Source organism: Carcharhinus amblyrhynchos, chromosome 1, assembly GCF_965287045.1.
Source record: "Carcharhinus amblyrhynchos chromosome 1, sCarAmb.v2.hapA, whole genome shotgun sequence".
Lineage (NCBI taxonomy): Eukaryota > Metazoa > Chordata > Chondrichthyes > Carcharhiniformes > Carcharhinidae > Carcharhinus > Carcharhinus amblyrhynchos.
This window is the reverse complement of record NC_137324.1, coordinates 98,033,056-98,053,262: the sequence shown is the minus strand read 5'-3', so window position 1 is coordinate 98,053,262 and position 20,207 is coordinate 98,033,056. Positions and strand designations below refer to the sequence as shown.

Below are 20,207 nucleotides of genomic sequence, written 5' to 3'. Positions count from 1 at the left end.
CAATCTAAAGCTTTCCAGTGCACTACCTGAGCCCTCAAGTCTCATCCTGACATAAGCCTCCTTTTTCCTTTTATCCAGTGAAACAACTTTTTTAGTGCACCACGGTTCCCTTGCTTGACCATTTCCTCCTTGCCTGACAGGGACATACATATCAAAGACTCGCAGTAGCTGCTCCTTGAACAAACTCCACATTTCGGATGTTCCCAGCCCCTGTAGTCTCCTAGTCCAACCTATGCTTCCCAATTCTCTCCTAATAGCCTCATAATTATCCTTCCCCCAGCTAAAACTACTGTCCTGAGGTTCCAGTCTATCCCTTTCCATCACTAAGGTGAACGTAACCGAATTGTGGTCACTATCACCAAAATGCACACCAACTTCCAAGTCTAACACCTGGTCTGGCTCATTTCCCAGCACCAAATCCAATATAGCCTCACCTCTAGTTGGTCTATCTACATACTGAGTCAAAAAACCTTCCTGCACGCTTTGTGCAAAAACTGACCCCTCTAATGAGCTACAGCTATAGCGATTCCAATCAATATTAGTAAAGTTAAAGTCCCCCATAACAATTACCCTATTACTTTCACTCCTATCCAGGATTGTCTCTGCAATCCTTTCCTCAACCTCTCTAGAACTTTTAGGAGGTCTATAAAAGACTCCCAACAGGGTGACCTCTCCTCTCCTATTTCTAATCTCAGCCCATACTACCTCAACAGACAAGTCCTCATCAAACTTCTTCTCTGACACTGTGATACAATCCTTGACTAATAATGCTACCCCTCCCCCCCTTCTACCTCCTTCTCTACTCCGACTTCGCCTCCACATTCCAGGTGGAATGTGGAGGTGAAAATCCTGTAATATAAGAAAAAAGAGATGAAGTAATGGGGGTTGTTCTGAATGGATGACAATGTACTTAAACTTCCCATTTTCCAATCAACCCCCTTAGCAATTTTCATCTACACATCCCACTCTTAACTTACTGGCAGGTTATAAAATAGTGAATATTTATTGTCCTATTTTGTAATTATGTAACAATTTATACACCTAGAATCATTAATCCAACAACTATAACAGTTTATCATGTTTAATTTTGATCATGATGCTTACATCTTTGTATGGAAATTTCTGTGTGATGACTGTCACTTCTTTCTCCTTGGTCTCCTTGGTCATTTATAATGAGCTCAGCTATAACATCAAACTCCAGGAAATGTTAACTGCAAGTTCTTTTGAGACTTTAAATTCTATGTTTATCTTTTGTATCTAAGCTATGTCAGGTGTCCTGTTAATCAAAGTCATCGAAGGACAGGTGGGGGCTTTTGGCAGCAGCTGAAAGTTTTGTTTTTATTTTACAAAAACTCTGGTCATTTAAAATCACTTCAGATTACTACACTAGAGAGCCCAATCACCACAGCAAAAAAAAGTCTAACTTATAATACTGTACCTATCAAAACTAAAATACTTTCTTCCTACCTTAAAACCTGTCAATCAAAGAATTCTTGGATCAGTGACTTCACTCTTGGATTGCTACTTGAGACTGGGTGCCCCTTGATTCATTCCTCCTCTGAGAGGCATGATCCATGTTTACTTACTGAAGTGGTCTGACTGCACAAAAACTGTTGCTTAAACTGCCCACCCTGTAATGGAGCTGACATGCAGGTGCACACTTATCCCATGAATGCTATCATACTGAGAAAGCACAGCAAATTCATGCATCATGGACCATTAGCATTCACCTGGTACCATGTTTCAGTAATCCTAATAATCCGCTGGAGAATAGATTGCTACAGTACATGCCACTTTGGGCTCTGATAACTGCAACCACGATAGTAGCAGTCTGAGCCTGAAAACCAATGGGCATGGATTGCATGAATCAATGAGAGTTTCAACTGCAGCACTAAGACATTGGGTGACTTCTCCCTGTATTGCAATGGAAGCTGAGACATCAACCACCAGATGCTGCATCATGGCTGGGTCTGCAAGTGCTGTAATGACAATGCTTACTACTTTCGTGCTATAAAGGATGGCCTCTAACCTCTGCGCAAAGCCGGATGACAAATTGGAACTGGGATCCTGCATGCTCCTCGACAGTGACAACAGACATTGTCGACAATGCATCAAGCGTCTCTGTATGCATGCTCATCAAACCTTTCCGATGTGCTGCCCTTCATCTGAGTCCTCTGAAGTAGAACTCATCAATGAGCACATCCTCCAGGGAATAGGCACATGTGTGATCCTTCCCCCATGCCTAGTTAATGTCCACATGTTCCCACAGACTCATCACTTGCAGATCCTTATGGATATGTAGTGCCTTAACTTGAGCTGACAGTTGCAACAGTCAGCTGACGTGACGGTTTCTTGTTTACCACTCGGACACTCTTCTCATTCGCACTGATCCAAAGAAAAAGAATATGAGTCAAACTGCACTTCAAGCACTGATGTTAAGTTTCCGGAAGCAGGTTGGCCAGGGAGGAGGCAAAAGGCAAAGCCTTTGTGTCAAAAGCCTCTAAATATTGTGGAAACACTTAATAAGTCAGGCAGTACAAGGAATCATCACACTCCTGACATCATGGAGGCATAAGAACATGGAATAAGGCAAACAAAAGAGCTAGATAATCAGTTAAGCTCAAGAATGGCTACAGCAAGAGTGAGGGGCATGATGATTAGTTTTTGGGCCCAGTGGAGATAAACAGCAACACCTTCCACAGAAAGAATGGAACCTTGAGCAGCAGGAAGGCTTAAGGGGAAAAAGTGACAGGAAGGCAATGGAGCTCTTACTTTTAACACAGGATCTGCTGCCAGAGATAGAGCTACCCAGGGATGATCGGGACCTAATGTGGTAGAAGACAGTGATTCTCCAGGCAGATGGTCACAGACATCTGTGCACATGAAGCCAAGGATCTCACACCATGTAATACTGGTCATTGTGCCATACCAATGATCTGAAAAGTCATTGTGACCTTGAACTTCTTCACATCTGGCTCCTTCCAAAGATCAGCTGTGGACCACAGTGGCATCTCATAAACAGCAGCACATTACATATCACACAGGTTACTGATGCCATATTCGCTGCGGCCAGACAACACGTTCAGTTCATGATTGTTGTAGCCTCACAGTCACAGAGAACACTGACTTTCATCACCATCATTGGGCATCCTTTCTAGTTCCAGAGCTTCTATATGGCTTCTTCTCTGTTCAAGGCCACAAGAAACTAAAAAAGGGTTGTGAACAAAGCTCAGTCCATCATGCAAACCAACCTCCCATCCGTTGACCCCACTGCCTCAGAAAAGTGGGATTAGGCAAAAAATGGTTTGATACAGACAAGAGGGGCCAAAAGGCCTGTTTCTGAGCTGTAATTTTCTATGGTTTCTGTGGTTCTAAAAGAAGCCAGCATAACTAAGGACCCCACGCAACTTGGACATATTCTGTTCCACCCTCTTCCATAAGGAAAAAAATTCAAAGGTCTGAGATCACGTACCAACCGAATCAAGAATAGCTTCTTCCCTGCTGCCATCAGAGTTTTGAATGGACCCGACTTATATTAAGTTGATTTTTCTCTACACCTTAGCAAAGACTGTCATTCTACATTCTGCAACCTCTCCTTTTCTTCTCTACGTACAGTATGCTTTGTCTGTATAGCATGCAAGAAACAATATTTTTCACTGTATACCAATACATGTGACAAGCATAAATCAAATCAAATCATATCCTGGGAATCACCAACAGCATCCAGTGACCAGCTAATCAGATTCATCAATAGAAAAGGTTTCCACATGTTCGAAGTTCAATAAGTTTTCACCGTGTGTGGTAGCTTTCCTTAACCCTTCACCAGTCCTGACTGCCACAGTTCAATATCACCTCTGCCTTCCCAAAGTCACTGGCTGAATACTCGGGAACAACAGATACTCTGTGCAAAGGATAGCTAATCATCTATCTATATGGGAGCCCCATACAGAAGTGTTATAAGCAATTCCATCTGCCCACTAGATCAACCACTGAGCAGGCCATCTGATGTCTAAAGTGCCTGAATCAGCCAGGTGGCACCTTACAATGCCTTCCTGCAAAGGGGGGGTTATTGTGGTGGTTGCTTCACTTTCCCTAAGATGTCCCTGTAGAAAGGTGCGACCCATGAAGATGGTGATGTCCTGGAGATAGATGACTCATCAGAGGAAAAACTGGAAGAGGAAGCCTGAGTGGAAGAGGAGATGCTGGGAAAGGATTCTGATCACAGGGTTGCTCAAAAAGATGCTGAGGCACAACAAGGGCCCAAATCACTCATCAAGATGCCATGAATGTTAAGTAGGGATTGTGTACAGTTTTGGTCACCTAGTTACAGGAAGGATCTAAATAAGGTTGAAAGAGTGCAGAGAAGGTTCACAAGGATGTTGCCGAGACTTGAGAAGCTGAGTTACAGAGAGAGATTGAATAGGTTAGGACTTTATTCCCTGGAGCGTAGAAGAACGAGGGGAGATTTGATAGAGGGGTATAAGATTTTGATGGGTATAGATAGAGTGAATGCAAGCAGGCTTTTTCCACTGAGGCTAGGGGAAAAAAACCAGAGGGCATGGGTTAAGGGTGAAAGGAGAAAAGTTTAAAGGGAATATTAGCGGGGGCTTCTTCACGCAGAGAGTGGTGGGAGTGTGGAATGAGCTGCCGGATAAAGTGGTAAATGCGGGGTCACTTTTAACATTTAAGAAAAACTTGGACGGGTTCATAGATGAGAGGGGTGTGGAGAGGTATGGTCCAAGTGTAGGTCAGTGGGACTAGGCAGAAAATGGTTCGGCACAGACAAGAAGGCCAAAAGGCCTGTTTCTGAGCTGTAATTTTCTATAGTTCTATGGATCATTTGATTCAGAGTGTTTAATAAGATTCCCTCTGAACTAGGATGAAGTGCATAGGCTGGAATTTAGTCTGAGGTAGTGCTAGCACATATATTAAAGTTGTGCCTTGAAACATCAAACCTCTTGCTGCCAAAGAATGCATATCTGCCCAGGGGTTTTGCCCTCACTGTGACAGAATCCATAATCACCTTCACCACTTCATACAACCTTTCATGACAACATTACAACAATGACACAGTGGTTTGCACTTGCGCCTCATAGTACCAGAGGCCCGGGATAAATTCCAGCCTTGGGTGACTGTGCGGAGTTTGCACGTTCTCCCCATGTCTGTATGATTTCCTTCAGGTGCTCCAGTTTTCTCCCACATTCCAAAAATGTGCAGTTAGGTAAATTGGCCATGCTAAATTTCTACTTAGTGTTCAAGGTGTCTAGGTTAGATGGATTAGTCATGGTAAATGTGTGGAGTTACAGGGATCGGACGGGGAAGAGGGCCTTGGTAAGATACTCTGTCAAAGAGTCGGTGCAGACTCAATGGGCCAAATGGCCTCTTTTGCACTGTAGAAATTCTATGAATAAAAGGAGCATAGACTTGTAGCTTGAAGTGTCATCATTTACATAGTGCAAAGAAAGGGAGACGGTAAGATGATACTCTATTGACCCACTTCGTGTTCGGCCACTCCCACAGAGTGCTCCCCTTGTGGCCTAGAGAAAGAGGAGAAAGCCTGCTCAAATATCTCTGCTGGAGCTTGAGCCACATGCGGTGGCCAATTTTGTGGATGTGCTGGGTAGAAGGGATTTGATTTGATTTATTGTTGACATATGTATTAACATACAGTGAGAAGTATTGCTTCTTGCATGCTATACAGACAAAGCATACCATTCATAGAGAAGGAAATGAGAGAGTACAGAATGTAATGTTACACTCATAGCTAGGGTGTAGAGCAAGATCAACTTAATGCAAGTTAAGTCTGACAGCAACAGGTAAGAAGCTATTCTTGAGTTGGTTGATACGTGACTTCAGACTTCTGTATCTTTTTCCTGATGGAAGAAGGTGGGAGAGAGAATATCACGGGTGCATGGGATCCTTAATTATGCTGGCTGCTTTTCTGAGGCAGCAGGAAGTGTAGATAGTGTCAATGGATGGGAGGCTGGCTTGCGTAACGGATTGGGCTACATTCATGACCTTTTATAGTTCCTTGCAGTCTTGGCCAAAGCAGAAGCCAAACCAAGTTGTGATACAACCAGAAAGAATGCCTTCTATGGTGCATCTGTAAAAGTTGGTGAGAGTCATAGCTGACATGCCAAATTTCCCAGGCTTCCTCTCTAGAGGCACCTGCATCATTGCAAGGGCACCCATGATTTATATCTGCTGCACAGATGGTTCCTCAGTTGGAGAGGTCAAGGAGGCAAGGAATGATGAAGACGCCTTTGAGGACGTCCTCAGTTCTTGTCAGGAATTCCATATGCCTAGAAGACACCAGTTGGCAGGGAACTGGCATCCACTCCAAAGATTTCACTGTGACTAGCAGCACTGACTCATTCATGTTAGATAGTGTGGCATGTATCCAGTCTGCATCAGTGTGCAGTACCAGCATGCACTCTTGAATGCTGCACTGTACACAATAGAAGCTGCATGTCTTAATTGTGACAGGTTCTGAGCAGCAATTTAGTGTGAGCCTTTTTGAGGGGTAATTAAGTGCCCAAAGCACACTCCATTCCCCACCTGCTGTTGCCGTTGCCCTCGCCATCCCAAACGTTCAGGAGATGCGTTCACCCTGAGGCTCCTTATGTAGTATGTCTACTGGAGGGTGAATTCATCAAAGTGTTTGACTCCAATGCTTTCACAAACTTACAGCTTTCTTCATTCTTTCAAATACTGACCCCAGTAATGGTGAGTTTAAATGAGGTCCACATATCCTCTGACCCACCTCAGTTCCCACCTCTGTAACCTTTAATTGGACAAAAAAGTCTCCATGTCAATTAAGGGGTTATTCCCATGAAAAGCACGGCACTAATCAGCTTTCCAACAGCCATTTTCAACCCTTCCTGCTCAAGACTAAATTGGGGAAATTGGGAAGACGGCGGAGTCTCCATTCTGCAACATTTCACCCCATAATAGGGACCCCTGACTCCCAGACAATCCCACTGATTTGGTTGGGTGGCCAAGGGGGAGTATTAACTTCCAGCATTGTTTCTGTCTTCACAGTAGAAGTCACAAATTATATACCAGAAACAAAAGCAAACCAAGGATCTAATAAGAAAAAGTAACCTAAGGTAATGAACATAAGCAGAAAAAAGTTTTAGCCGACAAATCCCCAGGCTGATGGCCTACATCCTAGAATTCTGAGTGGTGGCTCCAGAGATACTGGATACACTAGTTATGACTTTCTGAAATTCCTTAAATTCTAGAATTATCCCAAAGGAATCAAAATGAGCAAACAAAACGCTATTATTCAAGAAACAAAAGAGAAAGCAGGGAGCTACAGGTCAAGTAGCCTGACATCAGTTTTCAGGAAAATGCTGGAATCTATTAAGAAAGTCTTAACAACGCACTTAGAAAATTACGTTGTGATAAGGTAGAGTCAATACGGTTTTGTGAAAGGAAAGTTGTGTTTGAAAAATTTGTTAGCTTTTGAGGATGTAACTACCCTGCAGCAGACTAGATAAAAGGGGGCAGGGGAGGCATTAAATGGCATGTACCTAGATTTCACTAGTGGAGTGGTGCAAGAACCAGAGCTTCAGTTATTTATAATCTATATTAAGGACTCAAATGAAGACACCAAAATAAAATTATCCACATTTACAAATGATAGAAATTTAGGTTGGAATGTAAGCTGTGAGGAGGACACAAAACAGCTGCAAAGAGGTTAAGTGATTGGCAACATGGCGAAAAAATGGGGGATCATGTGGGAAAGTATATAAATTCTTATATACTTTGGCAATAAGAATTAAAAAATGCAAAATTTCTTTACAAGGCAATTCACAACAGCAGAATCTTTCAGTCCACCCGCTGACAGCACATCCCTGCCATGGACTGCATGGAGGGCAATATTTAAAAGGAAATCCTGTGACAATGACAGGACCAGAAGATCCTGCCAATGACACGGCACCTCTGCCACAGCAAAACACAAGCAGGTTGCACAAAAAATCCAGCCCCTTTAAATGTTGATCTTTGGACAGACTTGGCTTTCTTCATAAAAGGAAGACAGAATGGTAAGCAAATACATTAAGAAATTTGGAAGGCAACTGGCATGTTGAACCTATTGCATGTGATTTGGAATACAAGAATAAGAAAATCTTGCTACAGTTGTATAGAGCTTTGGCGAGACCAGACCGGAGTACTGTGCACAGTTTTGATGCACGTACCTAAAAGACATACCCGCCTCTGGGTAAGGGGTCAAACATTTCAGTTTTTTGAGACAGGAGAAACGTTTTCACTCAGGTGATTGTGAATCTTTGGAATTATCCATCCCTAGTGTTCTAGATGCTCCATAATTTAGTATATTCAAGGCTGCAATCTTTAATCACTCAGGCAATCAAGGGAAATGGGAGTGTGTGAAAAAGTGGAGCTAAAACTGATGATCAGCCATGAACATACTGAAAGTTGAAGCAGGCTTTTGGGGTTGTATGATTCACTCCAGGCACTATTTTTTATGTTCTTAGATTATCGAGATTTCTACTTAGCCAATTATTCAGGTCAGGTGCTCTACAATGTTCCAGTAATGCAGGTGCACATTCACACAGCCACAAAAAAGACCAATTTGGTAATAAAACAATTTAGATAGACAAGAATAAGAAAAGTCAAGGAGCAGGAAAAAACATATGGGCCATTATAGCTAATCAAATAATCTAGCTCTTCCGTTATCAGATTCAACTGCATTCAAATTCATACACAAATTATTCCAATTGTATATCGAATATTTTGATTCTATCACTTAAATTGGATGTAATGTTGCATATAGAATGCATTTTATAAGCATATTTAACTCTAAGTGATTAGGGGAAATATTTCAGCTGAAAAATGCGCTACATCTTATGTGGTCAGTGGAAGCTATGCAAAAAGATTGCATGGAATGACAAAGTCATAAGTAAGTCAGCCTCAAGGGAGGAATGCATCCTTCATTACATAGCTCCCTATTGAATACGCAGTTTATACAACAAGACTTTTATACAATAGATCATTGAACCAGAAATGATGAATAAATTATGGTACTAATGAAATGTACAATTACATAAGAACACAAGAAATGGGAGTAGCAGTAGACTACATGGTCCATCATGCCTGCTCTGCTACTCAATATGATCATGGCTGATCTTGAGCTTAAATTCCATCTTTCCAGAACAAAAATACAAATTCAATAAATTTTCATGTATTGTGTAAAATTTAACATACAGTTTATGCCTCCATGATTGATTTGATGAATATTTGCATGAGCATTTGCTTAGAAGTAGCATCCAGTCACCATGTCTCAAACTTAACAACCACAATTCTAAATATTTTTGATTTGAATAGTGAAAAGCTCTTTGTATTAATTAACTGCTTAAAAATGGCACGAGGATATTTAATTTTACATTAGTTTTGTCTTGAAACTAATACTTTGATAAAAGGAGATTTTTATGGCAAACATTTGGTTATTTAAAAAGTAAAATATTATGATGTTTATTATTAAAACAACATTTTGTTTGCTTAAAAGATTGTTGCCCTTCATTTCTCCAGTACAGTTCTCCAATCACAGATTCTCTCCCATGCTTTCTGCTAATAGGTGCAACTGTACCTATTAGCAGCAAGTGTGGGAGAGAAGTAACCTGTGATTGGGGAAGCAATGAGCACCAGGAAGCTGTGGCAGTGCATGAGCCTGAGAACTGGCAAGGTGGCAGTTGTTGGCTGAAACACTATTCAATTGAAAAAGGCAATAATTTGACTCACAGGTCAGTGGACTGTGGACTGCTGAGTAGATACATCCTGCCTGGCAAGAGCCATAACCCTGGTGGGGCCATCATACTAGACTACAAAGGAACAAATAGAAGTAGGGAGTTTGGGAAGAGGGTAGGGGTGTGTGTGTGTGTGTGTGTGTGTGTGTGTGTGTGTGTGTGTGTGTGTGTGTGTGTGTGTGTGTGTGTGTGTGTGTGTGTGTATCAGTAAGTGAGTGACTGCAGAGTGACTGGGGGTGAGGGGCTTATGAAAACGGACTACTGATGGAATGAATCTGTAGGGAAGGGGAAATTCATTGATTAACTGGCAAATGTTTTAACAGCACGCTGAACAAAATTTTGTAATCAGCTTCTTCATCGTATTGTTAAAAAAAAACAGAATATTCAAATTATTTTTAAATATATTCATTAAAGTGAAGATTACGTGCACTATTTGCATCAAACAATCACACAATATGGCATCCAAACTGTTTGCCCCAATACAGTCTTTTTGATTATGAATTTTCCAAATAAATACATTTTCCATCAGAGGGATAGTTAAAAAAGAAACTACCAGGAGCGTACGCAGAAAGTTGGTAAATCTGAGTAGAGGTACATGGCTAAAAAAAGCTTAAAAACAACAATTCAATCGAATATGGTGGCTATTAAAACTGATGATAAGTGATTGGTCTTTTAGTACTATGTAGCAGTGAGAACCCGCCAGTGGAGTTTAGACTGTGCAAATTTTCAACTGGTATTGTAAAACAGTTTGGGGAACAAACCAAGGAAAAGGTTGCTTAAAATAACATGAGTATTTGAAAAATATAATCTGGCGACTGAATTGTTGATTCAATTTCTAAAGAACCATCGATTGCGAATACAAAGGTAAAGTAAAAATAGGTCTTACCAGCAGTACCAGAGAGTTGCACACTAAGTGTCCGTTCAATAGTCTTGGTCTCAAATGGGGAACCTCTAGGATCACTGAAAAAGTTGTTTTATTCTTTTCAGTTGCTTGATAATTTTGCATTAAAAAATCAAACGCATTGCTTCTTTGAAGTATCAGCAGTCCTATAATTGTTTTAGAAACACTTACTTTGATGTTTCTGGTGTCAAGGGCAGGGACAGAGTTGTTGGTCTAGCTGAAAATTTTAAAATAGAAACACTTGAGTATTGATAATCTAAAGCATGTGTTTTTTGCATTTTCTTTCTGTATTAAATTCAATAATAAAGATTGCTTTGCAATAATAACAGAACATGATAGAAGTTTACAGCAGCACAGCCACTATTTGAAAGAGTAAGTCATGATTGGAACCTTCAATCAGAATAAAGGTCCAACTAGTTATTCCAACAGGAGGAACTAAGGACATGCTTGGGTGAGACAGTCTACATAAAAATCCTTTTCCTTTGTCAAAAGGCAGCAGGTTGCTGGAACTTCATGATACAGATATCTATGCAATACTTTTTCTTTATTGCAAAGGCAAGAAGTGGCCGAAATTTAAGAGTGAAGTGAAGTGGGGAAAACCCAGGAGAAATGGACTAATAATCCAGAGCTTCGATTAATCCTGGGAGGTATAGTTTCAAATCCCACCATGGCATCTGGTGGAATTAAATTGAATTATTGGAAGCAAACATCTCAAATGTAAAGCTAGTCTCTATCATAGTCATCATGAAACAAACATTGATTGCTATAAAAATCCACTTGGTTCATGAATGTTCTTAAAGGAAGAAAATCTGCCATTCTTATCTGGTCTGGCCTTCATGTGACTGCAGACACACAGCAATGTGGTTGACTCTTAACTGCCCTTTGAAATGGCCTAATGAGCCACTCAGTTCAAGAGAAATTAGATATGGGTAATAAATATAGGTCCAGTCAGCAATTTCCACATCCCATGAAATAATAAAGAAAAAAATGAATGGGCTAAAATATAGGGAAATATAAGGCCATCCCTGTGGATGTAACAAGAATAGAACAGGATATTTTCCACATGGTGACAAACTAGCAACAGTGAAAGTCCAAAGGCAAGAGGTCAGGTACACTAATCATTAAAATGTCTTGAATAGACGCAGAAAATAGTTTAAAAGGCTATTAGAATGCTAATCTTTACATCTGGAGCAATAGAATACAAAATTATGTAAAGCCATGGTTACACCGCACCTAGAATACTACAAGTAGTTCTGACCACATATCTTAGGAAGGATATATAGCCTTGGAGGCAGTGCAGCATACATGGGATACCTCATCTTTAGGGGTTAAGCTACAAATATTTAAAAGAGGTAGGGCAGGTTGAGAAAGCAATTAATAAAGCATTTGGGATCCTAGGCTTTACACCTGGTGGCACAACTTATGAAGAGGTTACAGTGAACCTTAATAAGATATTGGTTAAACCTCAACTAGAGTATTCTGTCCAATTCTGGGCATTGCACTTTGGAAAGGACGTGAACGCTTTAGGGAATGCAGAAAATATGCACAAGAATGATTCTAGAGACAAAGGGCTTCACTTATGAGGGTTGATTGGGGTTGTTCTCCTTAGAGAAGGTTAAGAGGTAATTTGATAAAAGTGATCAAAATCGTGAGGGTCTGGAAAGAGTAGAAAGGGGGGGCATAAAAACAAAATATTGCTGGAAATATGAAATAAAAATAGAAATGCTGGTAATGCTCAGCAGGTCTCGCAGCTTCTGAGAGAAAGTATTTTAGGTTAAAAATCTTTCAATAGAAGTCCATGAGATAGGGAGCAATTGTTTCCATTGGTAGTAGGTTGAGAACCAGACAACACTGATTTAAGGTGAATGGCAAAAGAACCAAAGGCAACATGAAGAAAAACTTTCTACTGCACTGAGTGCTTAGGATCAAGAATGTACTGAGTGAAAATGTGCTGGAGACAGATTCAATTATGGCTTATAAAAGGGCATTAGATATTTACCTGAAAAGAAAACATTTGCGGGGCTATGGGGAAAAGGTGGGACAATATGATTTGCTGAATTGCTCTCTCGGTGAAGAGTCAGCACATTCATGAAGCCCAAATGGCCTTCTGTGCTATTACTATTCTAAGATTCCATGCTTCAGTTTACTTCTTCCTGGTTCCCACCTTTTATTTTTCCCTTTTTCTGGGTTGTTCTGAACTCCTGTTGTTCCCATTATGTTTCACCCCAATTGCTTCTAATCTTGTTTTTATTTTTCCAGACTGATTTCCTCCTTGGTGCTGTGTGTTTTTTGGTTGCTCCTCCAAAATAAGTGAGGAACTTGTTGCAAACTGTGCTTTCTTTGCAAATTTTCAAATGTTAAATGTGAATTTGAGAGCTGTGAAATACGATCTCTTCTTCAGCCAATTTTAGTTGATTGAAATTGTACAGGAGTGATAGTAGGATAGTGGTAATGTCCCTGTACTAGTAATCCAGATGCTTTGCCGAACGCCCCAGAGACATGAATTCAAGTCCCACAGTGCCAACTGGGGGAACTAGTTTTAATTAATTAATTAACCTGGATCTCTTTAGTAATGATCATGAAATTACCAATTGTCTGGTTCAGCAATTGCTCCAGAAAAGAAGTTTGCCACCCCTGACCTGATCTATACATGACCCCAGATACACACCAGTATGATTGTTACTTGACTGACCTCTGAAATGGCTTTGTAAACCATTCAGTTGTATGAAATCCTGACAGAAAAAAAGTACTGTGGATGTATCCACACCACATAGATTGCAGGAGTTCAAGAAGATGCCTTGCTTCCAAGGGCAAGCAGGGATGGGTAATAAATTCTGATCTGTAATGCTCACATCCCAAGAACAAATAAAAAGAAAATCAAGGGCTTAGATTGGTTGCCTGGAATATTGCTATGGTTAGAGAAATTCTGAATCAAGCAACTGCGGCACTTCCACGCTCATAATTTAAAAGAACTAAAATTGGCTAAGATGGGAATAGAATCAGCTGACTCTGCAGGAAAAAGGAGCAGCAAGAGTGGGCCATGAAATAGCAACATCAAGCATCAATACAATCCAGTAGAGTGGATCAGGAGTGAAGAGTTGGGGGTCAGAAGAAACCAGGATGCCAGATGAGTTCTTGCCAAATGTTCTCGCTCTCTCTTTCCTTACCTCATTCACATTGCTCCTTCTTATGACCCTGAAATCATTGTTCCACTTTTGTATGGAATTTTCCTTTATTTGTAGCATAAGACACTGTATTTGTCTTTAAAAATGAAAATACTAAGTGCAGTTCTTGTTTGTTAATGAGTCTGTGATGTGACTTGAGTCACCTTACTAGATTAAAAATGTTGGCCATAATTCTCCAGTCGTTCACATTGATGGGATTCTCCAGTCCCGCCAGCAGAGGACACCCACCTGCGGGTTTCCTGGCGGCATGGGGTGACATCAATGGGAATTCCCATTAACAGTGGTGAGTCCAGGTGAATCCCACCACTAGCAGAGAATGTGCTATCTCCCGCTGCAGGAAACACGCACCTGGGAAGCCGGAGAATCTCACCCATCATATACAAGTTGTTAAAATCAGGGCATATTTTCTGCTTCCATGCTCAAGGTCCAGAACACATTTCAGATAACTATGCACCCAAATCACACATTCCTGTCAATTAATTTAGAAGCAAAGCAAGGAAGTAAGAATGTGAAGAAAAAGTTTGAACATGGAATAGAGATTAATAGTGAATATTAAGTTTCATTTCACCACTCATTTAGATTGGCTCACTTTTGCAGAAATTAAAGAAGTACCTACGTGTAAAACATGAATACTGCATTTGAGTTCCGAATAGGTACTATTGTAACATGCACAGGCCACACGGATGGACAAAGAAATATAGGGCAATTTGGGTGAACTCCCAAAAAAGTGAAATGCACACATGCACACCAGTGAAGCCACGAAGGTACCATGAAAGGCTTGAGCTTAGAGTAGTGATACATCACAAGCTTCATCCTTACCTTGAAGGTTTTGAGATTGTTGAGATTGCAGTTGCATCTTCCTTTTGGAAATGCTTTTGGCTCTACAGTTAATTTTGTGGTCATTTATTTTGGACTGTGGAGGTTCATCACTGGCAGTCAAATATTTGAGCAATTCTGTGCATGGGCGGCGGTAGGCCTGTGATTTCTGCTGTTGGCAAATATTCCTTGCCTTGATAGTTAAAGTTGACTCCACCTTATAACAATACAAGAAAACAACAACAATATTAAAAATGTTAATAAAACTTATTCAACAAATCAAAGTACTGTTACTTGAAAAATAAAGGATGTTTTTGCTCATATGGTTTTTCTTTTGTACGTTTCTTTGCATTACAAAATGCAGCAGCTGCTAATAATCATAATGAGCACAGATGTCACATGAAATGAATCCCAGTGGCTGCTGAGATCAAAGAAAAACTTGAAAGCAGTTAAATGTTAAAGCAGCTTTATGTTTTTGTTTTCTGTTTAAGGAAGGAAAAGAACCAAAAAATCCATCCATCGCTTCCACACAATGAAATTATGTGCAAGTGACAGGACAGTTTGCTTGGACATGATTGTGTTGTGCCTTGTTAACTCAATCAAAAAAGTTTGCCAAATATGTTTTTGATGAAGGTAGTGACACTTTGAGAAAATACGCACTGTATCTTACAGCATTTGTTGCGCACACTGGCAATCATTTAGAAAGCAATGATAGGAAATTGATGGAAACTGAGTTTTCCAGTAGTACCTGCTACTGCAGAATGGAAAGTCTGGTCCTGCATTTTTAGAATTCTTTCAGTTTCTAATACATTTGCAAACTGTTAAGATTGTAGCATCCAATACAATTGTAGTCTTTAGTGTAACATATATAGAAGGTGGTGCTGAACCATTTTCTTGAATTGCTACAGTCTGTGTGGTGAATATACTTCTACTGTGTTCTCAGATAGGAAGTTCCAGGATGCTGATCCAGCAATGATAAAGGAACAGTAAGATATGCCCAAGACAGGTGCTCTGTAGCTTAAAGGGGTACTTCAAAGTCATGGTGTTTCCATGCACCTGCTATCCTTGGTGAATTACTGAAATGCATCTTGTAGATTATATACACTGTAGTCATGGGACATTGGTTGTAGAGATTGGATATGATTAAGATGGTGGATGAGATGCAATCAAGTGACCCATTGTTTCCTCGATGATGTTGAACTTCTTGGTTATTGTTGGAGCTACACTCATCTAGGCAAGTGGAGAGTATTTCAATATGCTCCCGCCTTGTGCATTGTAGCTGGTGGACAGACTTTGGGGAGTCAGGAGGTGAGTCACTTGATGCATTTCAGTAATTCACCAAGGATAGCAGGTGCATGGAAACACCATGACTTTGAAGTACCCCTCTAAGCCACAGCGCATCTGTCTTGGGCATATCTTACTGTCCCTTTATCATTGCTGAATCAACATCCTGGAACTTCCTATCTGACAACACAGTAGAAGTATATTCACCACACAGACTGTAGCAATTCAAGAAAATGGTTCAGCACCACCTTCTATATATGTTATACTAAAGACTACAATTGTATTGGATGCTACAATTTTAACAGTTTGCAAATGTATTAGAAATTGAAAGAAACTGTCATGTACTGTAACCAAAATGTTATGTGGCTAGTCCAGTTAAGGCTTTTGTCAATGGTGACACTAGGATATTGATGTTTGGGATTCAACAATGGTAATGCCATTGAACGTCAAGGTGAAATACACAAAATCCCTCATTCGAGTTAGTCATTGCATGGGATTAATATTACTTGTCTCTTTCCAGCCCAGGCATTAATGTAGTCCAGGCCTTGCTGCATGTGGACATGAACTGCTTGGTTGTCTGAAGATCTGTGAATTTTCAGGAATCAGCAGCATAGTGATAATGCTACTAGGTTAATAGTCTAGCGATCAGGACTAATGCTCTGAAAACATGAGTTCAATTCCCACCAAGGCAGCTGATGAATTTAAATTCAATCAACTAAAAAAATTGGAATTTACAAAAACTAGTCTCAGCAATGGTGACATAAGAACATAAGAAATAGGAGCAGGAGTAGGCCATCTAGCCCTTCGAGTCTGCTCCGCCATTCAATAAGGTCATGGCTGATCTGAAGTGGCTCAGTTCCACTTTCGCGCTTTCTCCCCATAACCCTTAATCCCCTTGCCTACCAAAAACCTATCTACCCGCGTCTTAAATATATTTAGCGAGGCAGCCTCCACCACTTCAACGGGCAGAGAATTCCAGAAATTCACCACCCTTTGAGCGACGAAGTTCCTCCTCAACTCCGTTCTAAACTGCCCCCCCCTTATCTTGAGGCTGTGCCCTCTAGTCCTACTGTCCTTTCTGAGCGGGAAGAACCTCTCCACCTCTACCCTATCCATCCCATTCACCATCAAACTACTAGTAGATTGTCATAAAAATCCATTTTATTCACTAATCTCCTTCAAGGGAGAAAATCTGCTGCCCATACCTAGTTCAGTCTATATGAGACTCCAAACCTGTAGCATTGTGATTAATTCTTAACTGACCTCTGAAATTTCCCACTCTGTTCTATTAAACAACTAAGAAGGTGACTCATCACCACTTCCTCAAGGGCAATTAGCACGAGAACAAATGTTGGCCTTGCCAGTGATACTCACATCCCATTAAAGACAAAAGAATGCAACTGAGCACTGGCAATCATCAGCAAGGAAACCCTTTTGACATCATGATGGAGGGAAGGGCATTAATAATTACAGCTGAAGATAAGTGGGCTTGGGTCCCTCCCTGAGGAACATCTGTAGCAATGTCCTCAGGTTGAGATGATTGATCTTCAACAATTTAAATAATTTTCCTTTATGATAAACATGACTCCAGGCAGTGGAGAATTTTCCCTAGATTTCCACCAAATTCGATTTTAGAAGAATGCCTCGATGCCACTCATCAAATGTGTTCATGATATCAAGATAGTCACTTTCATCTCACCTCTGGAATTTAGCTTTTTCGTCGATGCTTGGATCAAGGCTAAAAGAAAGTCTGTAAACAAGTGGTCCTAATGTTACAACAAGCTATTGAGCCCATCTTAACTTTGCTGGGTCTCCAAATGGGTAATTCACCTAGTGTCATTTCCCCGCCTTCTCCTTGTAACCCCTTAGGGGTGGGATGGTGGCAGGGTGTTTTTGCTTATTTTTTCATGGGATGTGTGCATCACTGGCTAGGCTAGCATTTATTGACCAATCTTAAATGCCCTTGAGTGGTGAACTGCCTTCTTGAACCATGATGCGGAGAAGCTTGTGAGTTTACTATCAAATAAACTGGTTGGACTTTAACCTGGTGTTGTGAGACTTCTTCTTGAACCACTGCAGTCCTGTGCTGTAAGGAGGGGATTTCCAGGGTTTTGACCCATTGACAGAGAAGGAACAGCAAGATATTTCCAAATTAGGATGGTGAGTGACTAGGAGGGGAACTTGTAAGTGATGCTGTCCCCATGTGTCTTCTACCCTTGTCCTTCTAGATGATAGGAGTTGTAGGTTTAGATGATGCTGTCTAAGGAGCCTTGATGAGTTCCTGCATTGCATCTTGTATGAATACAAATGTGTGTTTTTATAAGAGATTAAGTACTGAGAGGATTCAAATATATTGAATGGGCTTTTATGAATGAGACTTTTTTTGTGTAGTATCAATTTCTGCGGTTGATGCTTAAAACGTTATGTTATTTCATCTGGGGAGGGGAGACATTGGTGTAATGGTAATGTTACTAGACTAGCAATTCAGAAACTCAAGCTATTGCTCTGGGGACATGAGTTCAAATCCCTTCATGGCAGCTGGTGGAATCTGAATTCAATTAATAAATCTGGAATACAAAGCGAGTTTTAGTCATGAAACTAGCGTCAATTGTAAAACCCATCTGGCATGTCCTCACCTGGTCAGGCCATGTGAAGCCAGACCAACAACAATGTGGCTGACTCTTATCTTCCTTTTGCAACAGGCTAGCAAGCCACTCAGATTGAGGACAATTAGGATGAGAAATAAATGCTGACCTTTCCAAAGATGCCCACTTACCATGAAATAACTTTTTAAAGTTCTCAGCATAGTTCCTGAAGTCATCGCTTTGTGAATACTGAGTGATTTGGTGGTGGATGGGTACCATAGTTGGCATGAATTGGCCTTAAATTGGCATAATGGCTATCCGGTCATTGAGATGAGTGGGGGACATGGGTTGGCATGAGTTAGCATGGATGGGGGGAGTGTGGCTGTGAGGTGTGAGGGGTGAAGGGTTGGGGGGGGAGGGGGAAGGTTCAGTGTGTTGGGAGATGTCCTGGCTCTGGAAGTGAAAATCCAGGCTATAACATCTACATCAAGCAAGTTGAGGCCCAACAGTGCTACAAATCAGCATGCTCATGTAATCAGACAAGATTTTCAGTCAGTCCAGAATACCAAGTTCATTAGTTTGTACTCTCATTCTATGTGGCATAAAATATTATTTTCTTCTTTGCACAAAGATCTCTGATCATAAGACTGAAGTATACCTTGACAACAGTAGGGTTTGGTGTAATCCTGTTATGATTGGTCATGCGGATGTGTGTACTTCCTCCATGACATTCATTGTAGATAAACTGTGAATTAGCAGGAGCCAGCAAGAGCTTCTTCAACTGGAAAGGTACAACCAAAACAGGGGAAATTTTAATGAAGCATAAAATGGACAGAATCTACCTGTGAATAACTTATCAAATCATGGGTCATTCAAATTAGTCAAATTTCCAGTTTCTATAGTCTGCCGTTGTTTTTAATTATTTCAAAAATGCTTGATAGAAAACTATGGATAAGAAAAACAAACTTACACATGCATGTATTTAGAAGCTGTTAATATTATTGCACCCAACTTACCATAGAATTGTGACTTTAATGTACCTTTAAGAGATTTTTTTTTAAATCATAATCTCTGCAGCTCTCATAGTCAGTGTTTCTAAGCTCATAACCTTAGCTGATGTCCTAATGTTGCCAGGCTGACTATGATCAGTCCTTTCAGAGCCAGTTAAGTGGTTTAAATGGGGTTGTTTCTGTTTACTCTGGGATTAGTTTTACAATCCTGCACTATTAGGAGGACGGTCATTTGTTTTTGAACAGGTTTTTCCCTCAGAGAGTTTAAGGTTTCATTTTCAGTTCTGAGTTGCAGTTGAGTTTTAGCAGGGATAGCAAGCTAATCAGAAGTCTCTCTTTTCCTGTTTTATTTGGAAATTCTGCTGGTTTTAAAGCACGGTTTTGCCTTCCTGAAGCAAAGAATCTTGTTATTAATAGTTTGACTAAAGTCCCTGATGTTCTAGGAAGCTGTTCTGACTTCAATTTGTTCTAAATGAATCAAGACTGAGAGTTTTCAATTCTCCAACCAAAGAACTCAATTTCCAGTATCACGTGAGCATTAATTTGTGCTGTGTTAAACTATGGAAAGGGTGTTTTGTCTATGGGATTGGTTTGATTGTATATCTTGTAGATATCTTTGTTAAGGGTTATACATTATCATGATTGTTTGTTTCTTGTTT

The 20,207-nt window shown here is 40.5% G+C and overlaps 1 protein-coding gene across 6 annotated transcripts in view; it reads right to left on the bottom strand.

Annotated features, from left to right (window-relative positions):
• Window positions 1-20,207, bottom strand: part of ppargc1a (peroxisome proliferator-activated receptor gamma, coactivator 1 alpha) — a 615,590-nt gene that overhangs the window by 61,651 nt on the left and 533,732 nt on the right. For all 6 annotated transcript variants that reach the window (XM_080189518.1, XM_080189492.1, XM_080189537.1 and 3 more), the window contains 4 exons: window positions 19,197-19,319; window positions 14,673-14,886; window positions 10,840-10,885; window positions 10,654-10,727 (listed from right to left, as the gene is read on the bottom strand). In XM_080189518.1, the coding sequence (XP_080045644.1) occupies window positions 10,654-10,727; window positions 10,840-10,885; window positions 14,673-14,886; window positions 19,197-19,319 (457 nt within the window). The remainder of the gene's footprint in view (window positions 1-10,653; window positions 10,728-10,839; window positions 10,886-14,672; window positions 14,887-19,196; window positions 19,320-20,207) is intronic.